The sequence below is a fragment of the Hemicordylus capensis genome, chromosome 10 (genome assembly GCF_027244095.1).
Source record: "Hemicordylus capensis ecotype Gifberg chromosome 10, rHemCap1.1.pri, whole genome shotgun sequence".
Classification (NCBI taxonomy): domain Eukaryota; kingdom Metazoa; phylum Chordata; class Lepidosauria; order Squamata; family Cordylidae; genus Hemicordylus; species Hemicordylus capensis.
The window spans coordinates 2,580,593-2,600,225 of NC_069666.1; the positions used below are offsets into that span (position 1 = coordinate 2,580,593).

At 44.2% G+C, this 19,633-nt stretch overlaps 1 protein-coding gene across 4 annotated transcripts in view; it reads left to right on the forward strand.

Annotated features, from left to right (window-relative positions):
* The window catches only part of DENND4A (DENN domain containing 4A), a 70,749-nt gene that overhangs the window by 19,933 nt on the left and 31,183 nt on the right, over positions 1–19,633 (forward strand). For 3 of the 4 annotated variants that reach the window (XM_053272545.1, XM_053272544.1, XM_053272547.1), the window contains exons 2-10: positions 4,925–5,254; positions 6,476–6,725; positions 8,539–8,608; positions 10,903–11,072; positions 11,956–12,197; positions 13,480–13,546; positions 15,905–15,963; positions 17,325–17,469; positions 18,379–18,554. In XM_053272545.1, the coding sequence (XP_053128520.1) occupies positions 4,947–5,254; positions 6,476–6,725; positions 8,539–8,608; positions 10,903–11,072; positions 11,956–12,197; positions 13,480–13,546; positions 15,905–15,963; positions 17,325–17,469; positions 18,379–18,554 (1,487 nt within the window). In that variant the 5' untranslated portion in view covers positions 4,925–4,946. The remainder of the gene's footprint in view (positions 1–4,924; positions 5,255–6,475; positions 6,726–8,538; positions 8,609–10,902; positions 11,073–11,955; positions 12,198–13,479; positions 13,547–15,904; positions 15,964–17,324; positions 17,470–18,378; positions 18,555–19,633) is intronic. The other variant, XM_053272546.1, reaches the window with a different exon arrangement.

The following is a 19,633-nucleotide window of genomic DNA, read 5'->3' on the forward strand; positions in this document are numbered from 1 at the left end:
TCTAGACACACTCCTCTATCTCCTCTTTTCAGACCAGTCTGTATGTTGTTTGGAGCAAATATCCTTTTATCTGTCTCCACCTAATCAAGATAGCATTGATATTGATTGCAGTGGTGTGTGCTCTTGTGTTGACAGACCGAGATCTCTGCTTCCCTTTGGTCTTTCCATCAGTGACCTTAAAACACACCATGCTCCTGTGTGTTGACTTAGTTCCTTTCAGCATATCTGCATATAGATTTAAATGGGCTTACAGTCATTCCCTCTCCCCAGGGAGCTCTGGGAATTATAATTCTGTACAATGGGCTAGAGATGGCTACTGGAGAACTCTCAACTCTAGAACTAGGAAAAGCAAGAGCTGTGTATCAGTGGCATTTAAACAATGTAGACTTCTGGTAGTCATGGGGAGGGGGAGGGGGCAGTAATGACCTATGCATGGTACTGAAGCCTTGCCGTGATGCCTGGAAATCCTGCTGAGCTGCCTTCTGCCGACACACAATAAATCTGTGTTCAGTGGCTAGGCACATCCAGTGCTCCTTAAACCAAAGCTAAGATCTTCAGGATGCCGAATTGTGCAGCTTTTCTATGCTTGCACAGAATCCATAGAAAACGATGGAGTGCAGTTGATGAGTAAATAAACTACATCACTAGCTGTGTATGACTTCTGCTTTATCCGGTGAGAGACTTCTCCATTTATTATGATAAGTAGAATACGTATTCTCAGATTGACCTAAAAAGATGCTTGGCAATGGAAGAATCGAATCTCAAAGCTACAACCAAGCAAAATGAATGGCTCTTTTTTGTGGTTGGTGACGTTTGGGAAGTCCAAAAAGGGAAGGAACCTTCCTGTGAAGAGGACAGAATGGGTACAAGAGAGAGAGACGTTAACATTGCCCAATTGACTGGGTGATGGGAAGTCTTTTTCTTTTCTTTTTAAGGAGCCAGTTTATGTCTTCCGCTATCAACAGTTAACCCTCAAAAGTTGCATCTCACAGAACCATGTGCCCATGGGATTTTGCTTGCTTGTGCCCACTGAATGAAACTAAATGGGTTGCCATGTACCAAAGAAGCAAAAGCAGAACCTCAGACCAATTCCTGAAGGAGAATTTTGTGGATCAAATACACTTGCCAATATGTTTTGACAAATATCATTCTCTTGGGTGACACTAACATCAATAAATGTTGCATAAGATCCACATCTATGGGGGATTTGGATAACACTTATAAAAAGCTTTTGGAGGACAAATGTGGAACTAACATTGTGGAACATAGAATCTGACTTAATATAAATAAAATACCACAGAATCCCTCTTCTTTAAAAAAAAATAGATGTGAAAAACATCAGCTTTATAAAGTAGGTATTTGTCAAACAGCCTTCAACACGACACTTCTGTTCAATGCCCTAATTCAATACATGTGATACTAAAAAGACTGAAAGTTATGGACAGTGATCCCAGATGTATCCAGAATAATCAAGTCCTCTGTGGTCTTAATATAAGGAAAAACAATAGGCTAGCTATGTAATGAAATCTATGAAGGATCTTCTAGCACTTTGAAAACAAAAAGCAGCCTGAAGGATTCTCGGTCTGTTGTGTTAAGTAAAAGCTAAAACTACAAAGTGAATTTAGACCCCAAATTAGAATAGAACTGCAGTTACTTTCTAATTACTCTCTAATCCTGTTTTAAAATCAGCTTTAAAAAAGATCTGTTATTGCATGGGCCCCAATGTGAGTTGGAAACCTCAAGCCATTCAGACAAAAACAAAAAACCCCTCTCATCAATTACATGTTCGCTTATTTCAAAAGATGCTTCCTTAGAATTCTAGTTTACACAGCATGTTGTTCAGCATAGTACTCAACTAGAGATATTTATATACCCATTCCTGTTCCTGCCCCATCTGTGAAACTTGATTTTTCTATTAGAAATCTCTTCAAGACTGAACGGTTTAGGGTTGCCAAATCCTGGTTTTCCAAATCCGGGTGCCTAATTTGCATATTATGTAAATTGACTTGAAAATAATTTTTGAGCAGAATAGTGACTGCACCTTTTGCTCCATAACTCTGCTTCTACAAGGGTTAGAGATTAGTTGGTGGGTTTTTTTTTTTTTTTTAATGAAAGCTGAAATCCGGGTGAATCTGGATGGGCTAAGCAATCTGGGTGAGATGCTTAAAAACCGGGTGAAACCTGGAATTCAGGGAGCATGGTTTTTAAAGAATGGAAGATAGTTCCAGTAGAGCCATCATGGCCCATCTTGTGAACACCCATTTCTTTTGCTTCCCCATCAAGTGTTGCGTGTTTTCTGAGATACTGCAAGACTTGATAACAGCGTTAATAGTGGAGCGCGTGTGCACATCTCAGGCAACCATGCCCTCTCATATACCATCACCATCTTGAAAAATCTATCAGGGCAGTTCACATTAGAATAGGAGAAGCCTTATACTTTCAATCAGGAGCTCTGTATGCTCCCGGTTATCGATCACACGTCACTTCAAAACAAGGTGGGAGCCTGATCATGAACTGAGCCCCAGCTGGGGTTTTTTTTTTCTTCCTACCAGGGATGTGCACAGAACCGGGTGGGGGTGGCTCGAGGGAGTGGGGGTGCCACTTTAAGGGCGGGGGAGGGTGCACTTACCCCTCCCCCCGCCAGTGCTCGTTTTCCATACAAGCCTTCGGGGTGGCAGCATACCTCCCTGCTGCCCCTTCCCTCTCTTTGGCCGGAAGTACCGGGTGTCTGTAAGTACCGGGTGTCCGTAAAAAGACCTCCGAACAGGTTCGTGCACATCCCTACTTCCTACCTTGTTCCGAAGCTCGGGACGGAATCTGGGTAGGGCATGGCTCATCCTACCCAATTTGAGCTTGGCTCATGGTCAAGCTCCTCACCTCTGACCTGTTTTTTAAACTGACACACAACCGGAAATTGGGAGCGTGCAGAGCTCCCAAATCAGCGTAGGAGGCTTCCCCTCCCTCGATGTTGATCATGTGAACCACTGTCTATCCAGTCGGTCTTCAAGGAGTCTTCATGCACTGGGAAATCTTTGTTAAACCCACCCAGTTCTTTCTTTCCCTACCTGCTCTTTTATAATATCTTTTTTTACTGTTTATGGCATGGAGTGTATTTCTCCATTATATCCTCTGTGATTTCAACCATGACATCTGCATCCATCCATGATCCTTTTACCCTTTGCTCCCAAAATGTTGAGCGGGCAGTGGGCGGAGGGAGTAGTAGTGCTCAGACGACTAAGCTTAGTTGCATCACTTAAGAGCAGCTGCTTATATAATGCCCTGTAGCAGTGTTCTCTTTTAGTAGGCAGCAGAGAACGGTGGTGTTGCAAAATATTACAGTTTATTTAAATCTCTAGAAAAGTCATGCAGGATAACTTATTCCTCTGGCAAGTGTGGGAGCTTGTGGGCCTCATGTCTGTGCAGGCATCTTAACTCAACAAGCACTCCACGAGCAGGGAACCTAAGAACAGCCCTGCTGGATCAGGCCCAAGGAAGCCCATCTAGTCCAGCATCCTGTTTCACACAGTGGCCCACCAGATGCCGCTGGAAGCCTACAGGCAGGAGTTGAAGGCATGCCCTCTCTCCTGCTGTTACTCCCCTGCAACTGGTGATACTCAGAGGCATCCTGCCTTTGAGGCTGGAGGTGGCCCACAGCCCTCCGACTAGAAGCCGTTAATAAACCTCTCCTCCATGGCATGTTATCCAAACCCCTCTTCAAGCCATCCAGGCTGTTGGCTGCCACCACATCTTGTGACAGAGAATTCCACAGGTTGATTATGCATTGTGTGAAAAAGTACTTCCCTTTGTTGGTCAAAAACTTCCTGCCAATGCATTTCATGGGATGACCCCTGGTTCTAGTGTTATGTGAGAGGGAGAAGAATCTCTCTCTATCCACTTTCTCCACACTATGCAAATTTTATAGACCTCTATCATGTCTCCCTGCAGAAATTCATGCTTGTATTATTGAAGCTGATAATTTGGGTGTGTAAGTCAAGTCCAGGCGACCACATGTCTTTTCATTCCATTGTAAACAAGGAGAGAATTCTCTTTTATAGATAACTAGGAGGTAAGGCCCGTCGCTGACCAGGCAAAGTCATTTTGCATGGACTACACTTATAGGAAAGTTCAAGAAATGAAATAGATTATATTATTTAATAATTATAAATAAATAAAAGGAAGTAAATGAACAGTAGGATTTCAGCTTCAAAGATTTTTCAATTTATTGAATAATTAACATGTATTGTATATCTGAATCATATTAAACTTTGAATGTGAAAAAGATCTGCTTCTCATGGGCATGATGTTGTCTGTGAATGATTGAACTGATGACTGAGAATTAAAAATCTGTTGAGAACAATAAGCTAAAGTATGATCGTTATCTTCAGCATTTCTGCTTTTAAAAATATTATTTAAACTTTCCACCAAGCATATTCTGGTGTCAAAAATAGTGCTTTCAGCTAATTTCAGTGGTTGCAGAGTTGTGTATGCAAAATTTGGCCGCGCAGCCCTACCTGACAAACAGCCAGCCTGCAGACATCATGGGGCAGGAGAGAGAGGAGGCATCCAAGCTGCCTCCTTGGGCGGTCCCCTCGCTTGTGAGGAGGAGCTCCTACTGCCCCTTTAAAGGAAAGGTCGAGTCGTCGAGTCGGTGTCGACCCCTGGTGCCCACAGAGCCCTGTGGCTTTCTTGGTAGAATCCAGGAGGGGTTTCCCATGGCCTCCTGCCACGCAGTGTGAGATGATGCCTTTCAGCACTTTCCTATATTGCTGCTGCCCGATACAGGAGTTCCCCATATTCTGGGAAACACACCAGCGGGGATTCGAACCAACAGCCTCCTGCTCTCTAGGCAGGTTGCTTCCCCGCTGCGCCATTAGGTGGCTTCCCTGCTGCCCCTTTAATGGCCTTCTCTTTTGTTCCTTGCCAGCTACAGCTTTCTGTGATGGAAGATGGACGACAGAGGGGCTCGGGTCGCTGACTATTTTGTCGTGGCAGGATTGACGGATACTTCAAAACCTCTGGAGGAGGAAATCCATTTCAACGATGCTTGCCACAAACTCGCGAAACCAAAAGAGCCCATCACGGATGTGGCGGTGATAATTAAGTCTCTTGGGGAGGAGGTGCCTCAGGGGTTCAAATGCATAGACGTGACTCCGTCAGGACTGTCCGCGGATCTCAACAATGGCAGCCTTGTGGGGCCACAGATATACCTTTGCTACAGGAGAGGAAGGGACAAGCCCCCTCTGACTGATCTGGGGTAAGTCATTTGGATAAATATTGCTGTGGGTATTTAGTGATAAGTCGTGTGGCCAGCTTCTGATCTGAGATGCTTTCACGGGGCAGAACCAGGGAAGAACCTTGCTAGGTGAGGAATGGAGCCTGAGGATCAGGTCCACAGTGGGTGCCACTAGGACCTGCTGGGTTATGGGGCTGCAGCTCAGCGGTAGAGCATGTCCGCTGCATGCGGAAGGTCCTGAGACCCGGGATCAGTCTCTGACATCTCTAGGTAGGACTGGAAAAGACCTCTGTCTGCACCTTTGGAGAGCTGCTGTCAGTCAGTGCAGACATTAGGAATGTGCACCCATCTGCCATGCATGCACACGCGACTGGTGCATGCACGCCCGGTACTTCCGGCCAAGATCAGCAACGGGGCGGCAGGGAGGTACGCTGCCGCCCCGAGGGGATTTGATGCAACGGAGCACCAGCAGGGGAAATGCGGTGGGAGGGGTAAGTGCACCTTTCCCCACCCTTAAGGGAGCATCCCTGCCACCTCCGAAATCCGAAACGGACCCGTTGGCCGAAACGTTTTGGTGGCTCCTATAATGGCCTCCGAAACATTTCGGGCTCAAGTCTAGTAGACTTTACTGAGCTAGATCAGGGCTGCTATTTTCGTGCTGCCATTCCCATAATCCTCTGCCACAGTGGCCAGTAGTCGAGGATTATGGGAGTCGTAGGGCAACATCTGCAGGAGGGCTGAAACTGAGCAGCCCAGAGCTAAATGGACCAATGTTCTGTCTCTTTTTGGTGTCTGTGGCTTCACAGCAGGGTTGTGGCTCATTAGCGGAGGACTGCTGAAAGTGCAAGCTCAATCCCTGGCCTCTCAAGATAGGGCCGGAAAGGAAAGGAAACCCTGGAGAGCCACTGCCAGTTCCAATACACCAGGGCTGCTCAACTTCAGCCCTCCTGCGGATGTTGGCCTACAACTCTCATCATCCCTGACTATTGGCCACTGTGGCTGGAGATTATGGGAGTTGTAGTCCCAAAACAGCTGGGGGGGCCCCCAAAGTGGAGCAGGCCTGCATACACTGATAGACCAATGGAGTCTGACTTGGGAGAAGGAGACGTTCTCGTCTGCTATGAGGAGATCCTGGCAGAGTCTGGTGTCCACTGGTTTTTCAGACTTCCAACACTGTGTGTCTTTCAGCCTTGCTTCAGAAATTAGTCTCTTTCTAAATGCTTGTTTTGGGGTTCCGTCTAGGGTTTTATACGACGGGAAAGAGAGACTGAAACAGGACTGTGAAATCATTCAAGCCACTCCATATGGCTACCCTGCCCACATTAGTGGTGCGGCCTCGTCGCAAAAGGTCTACATCACATACCGAAGAGCCTCAGAGAACATGACCCAGAATGCCTTGGCAGTCACAGACATATGCATCATTATCCCGAGTAAGGGAGAAACCCCGCCACATACGTTCTGCAAAGTGGACAAGACTTTGAACAACAGTATGGTAAGAGGACTTCAGGATCTGCTCTGGATTTATGATATTTGTTTGGAAATGGATGTCTTTTATTTCTGCTGAATCCTGTTCTCCTCAAGGCAGGGGTTTGCTGTCTTGGGTCCCCATATGATGTTGGACTACAACTCCCATCATCCCCAGCCACAAAGGCTGAAGTGATGAGAGTTGTCGTTCCACATCATTGGGGGACCCGAGTGTGAGAATTCTTGCCTTAAAGCAGGGCTGCGGAACTTTGGCCCTCCTAAAAATGTTGGACTACGAATTCTGTCATTCCTGACTGTTGGCCACTGTGACTGGGAACATAAGGCCAACGGACAGGCCAGCAAACGGGTGGGCAGATAAAGCAGCGGAGGCAGCGGTCGCGGGGGGAGAAAGCGAAAGTGGCAGCTGCAGATGGGTGGGGAAAGTAGCTGGCCAGGTGGCCAGCAAGAGAGAAAAAACATTGGGAAGGAGAAGAGGAGGGGCGAGGGCTGAAAAGGAAGGGCCGAGAACGGATGAGGGAGAACTAGAGGCACAGATCCTCTGTTCCCGGGCCAGCTAGCTTAAAATATTCCTGCTACAAATAATGGTGTCCTCTATATTTTTGATGTAATTGACTGCTCATTTAGAAGGTTACTGCCTTTCCCAGCTCTTTATTTACTCTAAAACACCAAGAAGCAATTAACATTTAGCAGAGTGACCAGGTCTTATTTACGCTGTTATTTATGCTTATTTACAAACATCTGGAAGTTGGGCCCCTATATCATGAATGAGCAACCAACGAGTACTCTAGCAGAGATGCTTAAGAAAAATATTGCATGGCTTACTGTTAGACAAAAGGTAAGTGACAGAAATGGAGGTGGCAAATAATATCAGCGCTGGCTAAATTAGCCATGGCAATGACCATGGCAGCCACGATAAAACCTCCATGTTCATGGCAGCATACCACTAATTATCAGATGCTAGTGACTAATTATCGGATGCTAGAGGGTAGCACCATTGTTGTGCCCTGCTGGAGAGCTGTCAGGGGACAGAGAAGAGGCCCTTGTGAACATATGTGGGAGTGCCACAAGGATTCATGTAGAAGAAAGTTTCATCCTAATGCCAATGAAACTAGTCGGAATGTTGCCCTTCGTTTATCTGGTATCTGTGTTGCTTTGGCCACTAAAAGGCTAATTCTGGAACGGACGTTGCTACAACATGAAATGTATCACATTTGTAGTATGAACATGTACCTGCCCTGAAGAGAATCCAACGATTGGTCTTTCCAGCTCATTGTTGTCTACATGACTGGCAGCTGGTCTTTTCCCATCTTAAAGGAGATGCTACCAGGGACTGAACCTGGAACGTGCTGCATTCAAAGCATTGATTCTCCTCCTCCACTGTATTTGTGTTTAGTATTTGTTACAAAGTTTAGCAGAAAGCTATACATTTCTGTTTACTTAAACATGTTGCCAGCAACAGGAGGGAGTTAGTACTGCTCAAAAATTATGCAATTGTATGACAATTGTGTTTAGAAAGGGGCCATAGAGTGAAAAATTACAGGTTAGGAAATTCAAGCATGGTTCTAAAAGACCTAAACAGCAGCATGAATCAAGCGAAAGGGCTAGCTCAAGAAAATGGGTTATTACCTTATGAGTCAAGCTCTTTTCCTCTGGCACTTGTGAGTACTTCCATTATTTGTCACAATAGTAACACTGATTTTCAAGGAACAAGATTTGATCTCATACAAGTTTGTCTCATCAGGCTTCCTTACCCTATCCTTTGCCTGTCCATGTCACCTAGAAAGAATTAGACCTTCCTGCTTTTGCTTTTTCTTTTTCAGTGGGGCTCAGCAGTGTACTTGTGTTATAAGAAGTCTGTGGCAAAAACAAACACCATATCTTATAAAGCTGGTAAGTAATCTGTAGTTTCTCTTTTAAGAGGTGTTTATCGATCACATTCACGAGAAGAAGCTTGGCTACAAACATTGATGCTGTGTATATTCTTAATTCTTAAGAATAAGAATTCTTAAGGGAGCTGAAATTGGATTCACATTCATGTAGGCCTTGCTCCTGGTATTTTGAGAGACACATTGGCCCTGTTAGCATTTTGATAGATTCTCATTTATTATGGCCCATATCCAAAGCACCATGCAATTAGTTCTTTGGGCCCAAGGGGATTTTTCCCTCCACTAGTCCCCACTCCACGGCAAACCATGTTTGCAACTGAGGGGAATTCCAGTAGCAGCTATTGACACAGTGTCATGGAGGCCCATCTATTCCGATGGAAAGCATCTGATGCGCTTAATTGGGAGACTCTGGAGACAGAAAGCTACAATCTGCAAAAGTACAGAAGCTCATCCTCCTCTTCACTGGAGCTTGCCTGGGCAAGCCCAGTTGAAATTAATGCTGCAGTTCTTAAGAGGATTGTATACAGTTTGTGGTCTGTTGAATAGGCAGAGGAAACATCTGAAGTTACTTTGCCTGTTGGGAAAAACAGGGTTGCATGGATGGAAAGAGCTGTGAACCCAGTAGAAAAAAAACAGTGACGCCTGTAACAGAAGCAGTGTGGTGCAGTGGACAGAGAGTACGGGACTTAGACTAGGGAGACCTGAGGCTGAAATAACTGCTCCACACGGAAACTCGTGGGGCGGCCCTGGGCAAGTCCCTATCTGCCAGCCTCCCCGACCTCCCAAGATTCTCCGGAGGATGAAGAGGGATAACCTCACGTGGGCTGCCTTGATCATTTTGCAGGACGTGTGATAGACAAACAGGCTACGTGTGTTTGGATATGGATGGAATGTTAGATGTTGCAGTGAGGAAGTCTGTGGCGCGTGGGTGGCTGCCTCTTTCGGTTCCTCTCTCCAGCTGTCTCTTTCAAAGCTGCCCACTCGCGGTCTTGCACAGGATTTACAGACCAGTAAACCCCTATCCCAAAGGACTAGAATAGGAACAAACATCTAGTCAGGCAACCGCTGTACTCTCCTCTGTATCATCCCTTTTGCTTTTCACTTTTAGCCAGTATTTGAAATAGCTTTGCCCTTACATAACAACAGCCCTGCTGGATCAGGCCCAAGGCCGATCTTGTCCAGCATCCTGTCTCACACAGTGGCCCAACAGATGCTCCTGAGAAGCCCACAAGCAAGAGGTGAGGGCATGCCCTCTCTCCTGCTGTTGCTCCCCTGCAACTGGTGTTCAGAGGCTGAAAGTGGCCTATCGGCCATCGCCCTTCTTGAGATGTTGTTCTCATTAGCTCTACAAAGCTCATGTTGCCGGTGCTGACTGCTGGGTTGTGAAGTGGAACAGGGCACAAGCATTATCTTTAATTTTTGATGTCTAGCTAGCTTCCCAACGTCAGACCTCGCCTGTTTTATATGTTATGTCTATTTTTTATTTAGAACAGCTTAATATCCTGCCAGCTGTCCCGAAGAATTCTTGCAGCAGCTTGCGAACAGGGGAAAAATGCAGAAATACTGCATGTAAAAACAATAACATTAAAGCAGTGATTGTAAAGGTGTTTTTTTTTTAAATCCAAATATAGATCAACCAGCTGTTAATAAAAACTTCATCAAACTCAACAGCTTAAATGCCTTCCCTTCCTGAATTTAGTAGTAGTATTTTTTTTTTTAATGCTCTCCCTTGGTACCTATGCTGACAGCTGACAAAATTATTCTGTGTGTTACTGACAAGGTCAGGGGGGAAATGAGGCATCTATAAACCAACTCAAGTAAATTACTGCATCAGGAGATAGAAATAATACACAGACAATCACTAGGCAGTTGGCAGTTTACCTGACGAGCTTTGAACTGTCCCAATTTGCCCTGTTTGGGGCAGAAAGTTTAAATTTCTGCTGTGGTATTTGTTGCTAACTTGATGGATCTTTCTGGACATTAAACTTGGTGTGACTGTTGGATTGAAAGTTTAATGGTTTGCTAGATTTCTGATGTGAGGTTCTTCAGTGTGCTATCTTCTCAGTTTTGAAGAGTGTAGTTAGATTACAGCTTATGTTAAACCTTTAGACAAGGAAAGAGAACTTAGGAAAGTAAAACTGTTTGATGACATGCTCATGGAATAATTCAGTGTGTTATGGGTGATGGCTCCTTTTAAGTCTTTCTGTTGTGTACAGTAGAGTTTATGTATTTGATTTTGAATCATCTGAAAGCTGAGCAAATAAAGGACCTAAACCTTACAAAAATTGCTTTCTCTAGGTTTAATATGTAGGTATCCAGAAGATGACTACGATTCATTCCCCTTACCGGAATCAGTACCTCTTTTTTGCCTCCCAATGGGCGCAACAATTGAATGTTGGCCATCTAATAGTAAATATCCCCTCCCAGTTTTTTCTACCTTCGTACTAACTGGAGCTTCTGCTGAAAAGGTATGAATAAGTTTACCACTGACTATTATTTTCAAGTACAGCTGGTTCTTGCAGTTTTTTGGAACATGTTATTCCAAATAGTTGGAAAGCTTGGAGACTTTTCCTGTGATGACATCAGACAGCTGGTTTAGTAGTCATTCTCTTTCCCTGAAGAACTTTGAAAAACATAGTTCTTGAAGGGGGCTAAAGAGCTAACAGAGACTTCGCCAAAATTACTCTTCCCAGAATTATCTGGGAAAAGTCATAACTAAACTGGTATAAAATAAATATGCCTTCTGAAGCCAAAACAAGGCAAAGGAATTCTGATTGAACTAGAGTGCTTTAACCAGCATGGCATTAGTTGCTCTACAGAATTTGTGTGCATTTGCTTCAGAGTAATTTATCCAGGTTTTCAGCTCTGATAATCACTGGCTGTGTGAACACACACTAAATCTCTAGTTTAAAAAAAAATCTAGTGGATTGGCACTTCTGTAGTGAAAATAAAAGATATTCATATTTCTCTCTCTCTCTCTCTCTCTCTCTCTCTCTCTCTCTCTCTCTCTCTCTCTCACACACACACACACACACACACACACACACACACACACACACACAATCTATACTTATGTTTGGTAAACTCAAAACATCCTCTCATGTGACTTGCATTCGCCCGAAGCCGTTATTACTGCTGCATCCATGGAAGCAACTTTTGTTAGAGCTCCACTTGTACATTCGCATAGTTGCTTAAAGTGTGTTGATAATATTTATTTTTAAAAGCGCTTTATTGAAGTAAGGCTGTTTGACTAACTGTGATCTTTTGAAGTAATCTGCCAAGAGTCTGGAGTTGATACTGCAGATGGCAGAAAGAGCATGACAGCTAAATCACGCATGTTATCCCTTGCAGGTTTATGGTGCTGCTATTCAGTTCTATGAAACCTATTCTGAGGAGAATCTCACAGAAAAGCAGCAGTCTCAGTTGGGTTTAGTGACGACTCCTGATGGGAAATCTGCTGGCTGCAAAACAGTCCAGATGAATAAGTGCATCTGCCTTCTTTCTCATTGGCCTTTCTTTGACGCTTTCAAGAAATTCCTTACTTTCCTGTACCGATATTCCATTTCGGGTCCACATGTCCTGCCGATTGAGAAGTAAGTCCTATGCAGTTTTGCATTTCACCATCAATGCTATGGTGTTCAATGCTGTTGATCCAAGGTGGCTTCTGGTCACAAACAGACAGTGCGTTCCATCCAACCATTTGGGTTCCATGCCTCCCATCACTTGTTTAATTCAGATGTTGCACCAAACCAGGATTTTCACGGTGGTGTGGGGATTGAACTTGCAAACCATGGTTCCTCTTCTTGCCCCAACCCCAGAGGCCCCTGCTTCTTGTGACTGGAGTGCTGAGCAGATAGGAGATGAAAGCAAATAATCAACTCTGGGCTATGGCTTGTTTGGTTTGGAAGCTTAAACCATGGCTTGGGTTCTAAACTATGTTTGGCACAAACCACGGTTTGATGTTATGTCTGAACTGAGCCACTCTGTCCCACCCACATCCTTTCAGTCAGGTTCTTGGTGCTTCAGGAAGGGCAAGCATCGGCCAGACCTTCTCTGAGTCTGCAGGCAATCCTGTGTCTGGTTGGTTGTGACAAGCATTGATCAATTGCAAGAGCCTGAACATGGGAGCTTTGCAAATTGGGGAAGAGTTTTTGAAGTAGGAGGTTTCCCCTTTAGAGGCTGTTAATATAATACAAATGATTAGCTTAAGCACGTGTGACAAGCAGGCTATCAACCGTTTTGGGGGGCTTATCACCTCTGTTGATTTAGTTGCCAGTTTGTTTCCTATCACTTTTTTTTCTATTTATTGTATGTTTATCCTGCACCTTTAGAACAAAACTCTCCTAGGGCAGGAGTTGCAGACATATTAAAACACAAGCCATCAAAACCCAACAGTGAAAACAGCAGAGTTTAGAAGAAGATGATGACAAATTTTCAAAGTAACAAATTTGGTGGTTATTTAAAAGGCCTGGGGAAACCAGAAGGTCTTTGTCTGGTGCCGAGAGGACTTGAGAGCAAGCAACAAGCGAGCCTCTCTCTCGAGAGCGCTTCACAGTTGAGGCCTCACAGCCGAAACAGCTGCCCCACACCTAGCTACAGAGACACCGATAAAAGGGCTTCCAACAAGGAACTTATCTTATCCCCATCCCTTGTGTCCCCATGGGTCAGGCACGCCATTCTGGCAAACTCTGCACTGAAGTAAACAAACACAGTTGAATAGAGCTCACCTGCTCTTAAAAAAACCCCAAACAACCTTCATTTTATTCCTTTCTTATGCTGGATGCAGTATCCGATTACATTTACATCCTGTATGCCATCAACAGGTTCAGTTTATTCTGTATATTAAGCCCAAAATTGGTATTTCCTCTTTTCTAGGCACATTTCTCATTTTATGCACAAAGTTCCTTTTCCATCACCACAGCGGCCAAGGATTTTAGTCCAGGTAAGCGTAAATTCATCCTTTTTTGTTCATATTACATTCAATTTTGAGCCAGTTCATGCATGCAAGTACCTGATGATGCTTGGCAGCTTTGTCAGTGAATGTGTAAACGGACTCCCTTGAAAAGCAGTGCCTCTGAGGTGATAAGAAAGTTCTGTTTGTGGCGCTTGATCTGCAATGACCTGTTTGCCGATGTAGTTTGCCATGGGATGCCGCAGATGTCATATGATGAACATCTGTGTGTGAAGCAGCCCACAGTTGTGGAAATTTATCTTTATGTAGTTGATGCAGATATAGAAATTCCTATGGTTAAGCAGCACCTTCTTGTGTGCAGTTGTAGTGCTGATTTTTGTCTTTATTAAATGTCCCGAAGTCATGGTAAAAGGTCAAGTGTGCCGTTGAGTCGGTGTTGACTCCTGGCGTCCACAGAGCCCTGAGGTTTTCTTTTGGTAGAATACAGAAGGGGTTTACCATTGCCTCCTCCTGCACAGTATGAGATGACGCCTTTCAGCACCTTCCTAGATCGCCCCTGCCTGATACAGGTGTATCCCATAGTCTGGGAAACGTACCAGTGGGGATTTGAACCGGCAACCTCTGGCTTGCTAGTCAAGTCATTTCACCACTATGCCATTAGGCAGCTAGAAGTCATGGTACCATCTTGTTTTTAAGTACCAGTAGTTAAGGGGCAAGCCTTGTTAAGGGGCAAGTAGTTAAGGGGCAAGCCTAACTAAGCCTAACTAAGTAGTTAAGGGGCAAGCCTAATGGCGCAGCGGGGAAATGCTTTACTTACAAGCAGAAGGTTGCTGGTTCGAATCCCTGCTGGTATTATATTGGGCAGCAGCGATATAGGACGATGCTGAAAGGCATAATCTCATACTGCATGGGAGGTGGCAATGGTCAACCCCTCCTGTATTCTACCAAAAGAAAACCACAGGACTCTCTGGGCGCCAGGAGTCGAAATCAACTTGATGGCACACTTTACTTTAGTTAAGGGGCACAGTGGTACTTTTTCACACACAGCAATGTTTAACCTCCTTAATATAGATCTACAAGAGCAGCTGAATTGATGAGACCACTGGCTTTTCAGTGTTCTGCCATTATAAAGCCTGAACATTTGATTTCTCATAAAATCAAGGCAATTTGTTCTATCAGTATGACATTTGGCAGGGAAAATCTAGCAGGTATTATGTATAATCTGGCCAAGTTTCGGCGGGGGGCGGGGGACACACACAGAGAATGGCTGAGTAACAACAGCAGTTAAAACACTTTGCTTTTGAGGGCTCCTTTGTTTGCAGTCATTTTGAGGTCCACCCAAAGTTACATACCTTTTGTTTTCTGCGTTTGCCAGTTTAGATTATGCCAAAAATTCAAGGATACAGCAAGGATCTGCCTGCCCTTGGGTTGGTGAAAATGCATTGTATATTCCTAAAATGGTGATGATTCAAAGGGCTAAGCTAGGTGTGACCTAGAAGATTCATGGATAGGATCTCCTCACATTTAAAAAAGTGTTAATAGCAGCTGGGGGGGAGGAAGGGAATTTGTTTGGGTCTGTGGTGCTGGGGGTGGATTAGCCCTTTATGACTGTGTGATTTTCCCAGTTAAAATTGCCCACCCCACCAGCTGCTATTTGCGCTGTGAGGGATAATGTATAATACCGGAGAAAGAAAAGTGTGGATGCACGAATGCTAAGTCAGTGAGCACCACATATGGGACTGTAGAACGTGCTTAAGGCTCACGTGGTACAGAAGCTAAGGCAGGCACCTTAACTTCCAGTCTCTACGAGGGAATCTGTAGCGCCTTAACTCTGTTCTTAAGCTGGAGGCTATTTGGTCCTGGAACTCAGATATGTCTGTGGGCCTTCCCAAGGGCATTGCTGAAGAAACCTTTGGAAAGAGGATATCTGTGTTAAATTATTTCTCCAGTTCATTAGCATGAGCAGGTAAACAGCCTGGAGTTGGGCTGCAAGTGCTTTCAGTTTAAGATGTCTTCCAAGTATTAATGCAAAGGCATGGGTAGTTTGAAATGGAGTTGTCCCGTGCAGAGCAACAGTATTGATTCCATGAGGGTAACAAATTTTGACTGAAATTGCCTTGTAATAGTACTTAGACCTGCTTGACCTGCCAGCATCCTTTCCCAAATATATTGTCTACTAGTCTCCTGTCTAAATACAACAACTATAGGGATACCTTCTGTGAATATTTCCTATGTACACAGTTGCTTTATTTTGTCATAAATGGTCTAACTCTGTCTACCAGACAGTGATTTAATTTTTTAACGAAAATATGCTTTTTTCTTTTGTTCCTATGAGTTTCAAAGTAAAAATATCAATTTAAATCCTGCTTTTTTTAAAAAAAAAAACAGCTATCGCCTCATGACAGTCTGATTCTGAGTCAGCCCATATCATCACCTCTACCACTGAGGTAAGTAAAAAATACAGCCTTGGCAAGCGATATATTAGCTGAGGGGTGGTGGTGAGTGAGTGATAAAAGAATGACGTGAGAGAACTAGAGGTTAAATATTTTGCATCTTCTTTTAACAAATACCAATAAGGAAGACACGAAAACTTTTTGAATGAAGAGTAGCACAATTTTAGATTAGGGTAAGAGCTTAAACTAAGCCTCCTAATGGCGCAGTGGGGAAGCAACCTGCCTAGAGAGCAAGAGGTTGCCGGTTCAAATCCCCGTTGGTGTGTTTCCCAGACTGTGAGAAACGCGTATATTGGGCAGCAGCAGCGATATAAGAAGGTGGTGAAAGGCATCATCTCATACTGCGCGGGAGATGGCCATGGTCAACCCTTCCTGTATTCTACCGAGAAAACAACATGGCTCTGTGGTCGCCACGAGTCGACACCGACTCGACGGCACAGTTTTTCCTTTAATGTATATGTATTTATTTTTTACATTTATATCCCGCTTTTCTTCTGAGGAGCTCAGAGGTGGTTATTTTCATCCTCACAACAACCCTGTGGGGTAGGTTAGGCTGAGAGATACATGACTGGCCCAGAGTCACCCAGTGAGTTTCATGGCTGAATGGGGATTCGAACTCGGGTCTTCCCAGTCCTAGTCCAGCACTCTAACCACTACACTATACTGGCTCATAGAGCTTGAACTAATGCTATCTCTGGGTTTGGAGGAATTATACCTCTAAAGACCAGTTGCCGGAGAGCGGCAGCAGGAGGGGGAGGTGAGTGCCGTAACCTTTGGCTTGTGGACTTCCCAGAGACATCTGGTGGGCTACTGTGGGGAAAGGGAGGCTGAACTTAAGTAGTACTTTTGATCTAATCCAGTAGTCCTCTTCTTATGTTTGTGTGCACACATCCATACTTTATGTTTGTACGCTTTTGTTGCCTTTCAGTTTCTCCTAGCACCGTCTCTTACTAAGTATTTCAATATATGTCTTTATTTAAAAATAAAGACATATATTATAGAGTAGAAGGGGAAGAGTTATGGTGGTACCCAAGACAAAAATGCTTTTTTAATCCTGTGCTAGTGCTGTGTAGTTCTAGCATTTCTTACAGGAGTGGTTTAGCAGCCAGTGTGGTGTACGTTGTTGGTGCTAGACTTATACCGGGGAGATTTGGGTTCAAATCCCAGCTGAAGCCACAAAACCAAGTAATGGGTGACCTGAAGACTTGGCATAACCCACCTCCCAAGGTTGTTATGGGGATAAAAGAGTGGTGAACTTGTAGGAAACCTTGAACTCCTTGGAGGAAGAATAGGATTAAAATGTCATAAAAAGCTAATATTCATCCCTGTTCTATTTTTCCCCCCTTGTACAACAGCGTTGGCAAGTTTTCCACTCTTCTGCAGAACCTCGGACCTGTGAATGCAGTAACTCTCCTTGTATTTGCAGTCACCGAACATAAAATCCTTATCCATTCTTTACGGCCTTCTGTCCTTACCAGTGTAACAGAAGCACTTGTCTCTGTAAGTAGCATTTATTCCTGAAAAGCTATCCAGTTAAAAAATAATTTGCAGGGATACAATTTAAAAAGTTAATTTGGCCAGAGGTGTCCAAGTAAGAGGGAGTGGAATCTTTCCGCAGCATGTATCAGTTAAGTTCCTTATTTCCTCAAGCATAATATCAGCTAGAATGTATCAGTATGTTTGCTTCTATGTCCAGGATCCAGAGCTCCAGGAAACTAGTTCTGTGAGCCATAGAACAGCAGCTGCATGATAAACTGCTTTTGAAACTGAGAGGAGTTTCAAACACAGTGTGAGAGGCGGTATGGAGGTCAGCTGTTGAAAGGAAGAAAGTCAAAAATCTCACTGAGCGAGTGTAAACCCTTTGCGTGAGTCCACGCAGCGGCTTTTTGGGTCCTGGTGTCTAATCCGTGCTGGGGTCGCAGTCTAAATATTTTGTGTGTTGTTTTGTTTTTACTCTCTGAGGATGTTTGTGCAGATGAGAGTGTTTTTCCTCTTCATCTCAGTCTGAAATGCTCTGACTCCTGGTTTTCATTCAGTTTTGGCCTGTTGGAGCAATTATTGGACACAATCCTTCCCGAAGGTCTTCTGTGCAAGCCCTGTTGAAGGTAGTGGAATACTCTTGTGCAACTCCCATTCATTTCCGTAGGGCTTGCACAGGAGATGTACTGGAAGAATTGTGTTTGTGTGTGTCCATGAGGCAAAACATTTTTATTTTTATTTTAAAGAGAGGAAGGAATTGCAGTGTTTTCCACAAGATCCAAATGGTAGCTGCATTAATGTAACTGAAGTTGACAGTGAATGTTCATGTTGAATATGCCTATTATGTGGAGATAAGTTTTGGGGATTGCTATCTTTCTTTGAAGCACATCTGTTTCATCATTCGCCATGCATTTCTTGCTCTTTTTAAAGATGATATTTCCTTTCCACTGGCCGTGCCCGTATATTCCTCTCTGCCCCCTGGCCCTGGCAGATGTTTTGAGTGCACCATGTCCCTTCATAGTAGGAATTGATTCAAGATACTTTGATCTCTACGACCCACCACCAGATGTTAGCTGTGTTGACCTAGATACAAACACCATTTCACAGTGAGTATTAAGTACTTTTCTGTACCATATTGTAGTAATTTGCTAGCAGCCTCCGTGATGAAATCTAGTTCCTCCCTTCCCTCTCCTCCTAGTGCAGGCATTCCCAGAGGTTGTTGGCTGGGGATTTGGCCATTGGGGCTGGGGATAATGAGAATTGTATTCCAACATCTGTGTACCCGCATTTGGGAACTCCTGTCCTACTGCTACTTACTAAAAGAAGAGAACTGGAAACCCATTTGCATGTACCTGCCCAAATAGGAGATCATTCTGAATTTAAGACTACCCCTATAAAAACAGAAGCTAAATACAGGTTATACTTGTATTTACGCAAAAGGAACATGACTCTGAATTTAATACAACACCCCCACCCCCCAATTTCTAGCATAAAAGAACTTGGGGAAACCCCAGTCTTGGATTCAGATATCTGCACCTCGCTTGATTATTCAACACTGGCTGACTTGCAGTTGTGTGTGTGTGAACTGAGTGAGTTGAAGAGCATTGTGTCTCAGGTGGTGAGCATTTGGTCTGTGACCCTAGATCTGTGGTGGTTCATCCATACGTGCAAAGTGCCACTTAGTAATAGTCAGGGTAGCACTTAGTATGTATGTAGGTGCATTAAAAATGTTCAAAGTGGTACACATACATCAGCTCAGCCTTGTAAGAGAAATGGCTGTGAACTCCAGATTGGGGTAGAGGTTTAGAACGTGGTGGTCTGCTTAAGGCCCCATACTGAATTCCAGACTTTATAGCTCACATGCTTGGTCACCATATTACACCAGCTGCATTGCAGTCCTCAAGGGATGTGTGTGTGTGTGTGTGTGTGTGTATGTGGTAGGTCATATAGATGCACTGTATGCCTCAGCCATTTGGTTTTGCCATTACATGAACACGTTAATCTGCTAAGTAGTTTGCAAACAGTCTCCCCTTAATCTTCTCAGCACCATGAAAAGCAGGTAGGGTTCCTAAAAACCACAGCTGAGGCTCATGTGGATAAAGGGTGCTTCTTGAGACCACACAGTCTGAAAGCAGAACTGAGAGGGCTCTTCTCCTGCCATTCCTGGTGGTCTTGACTTTGCTGT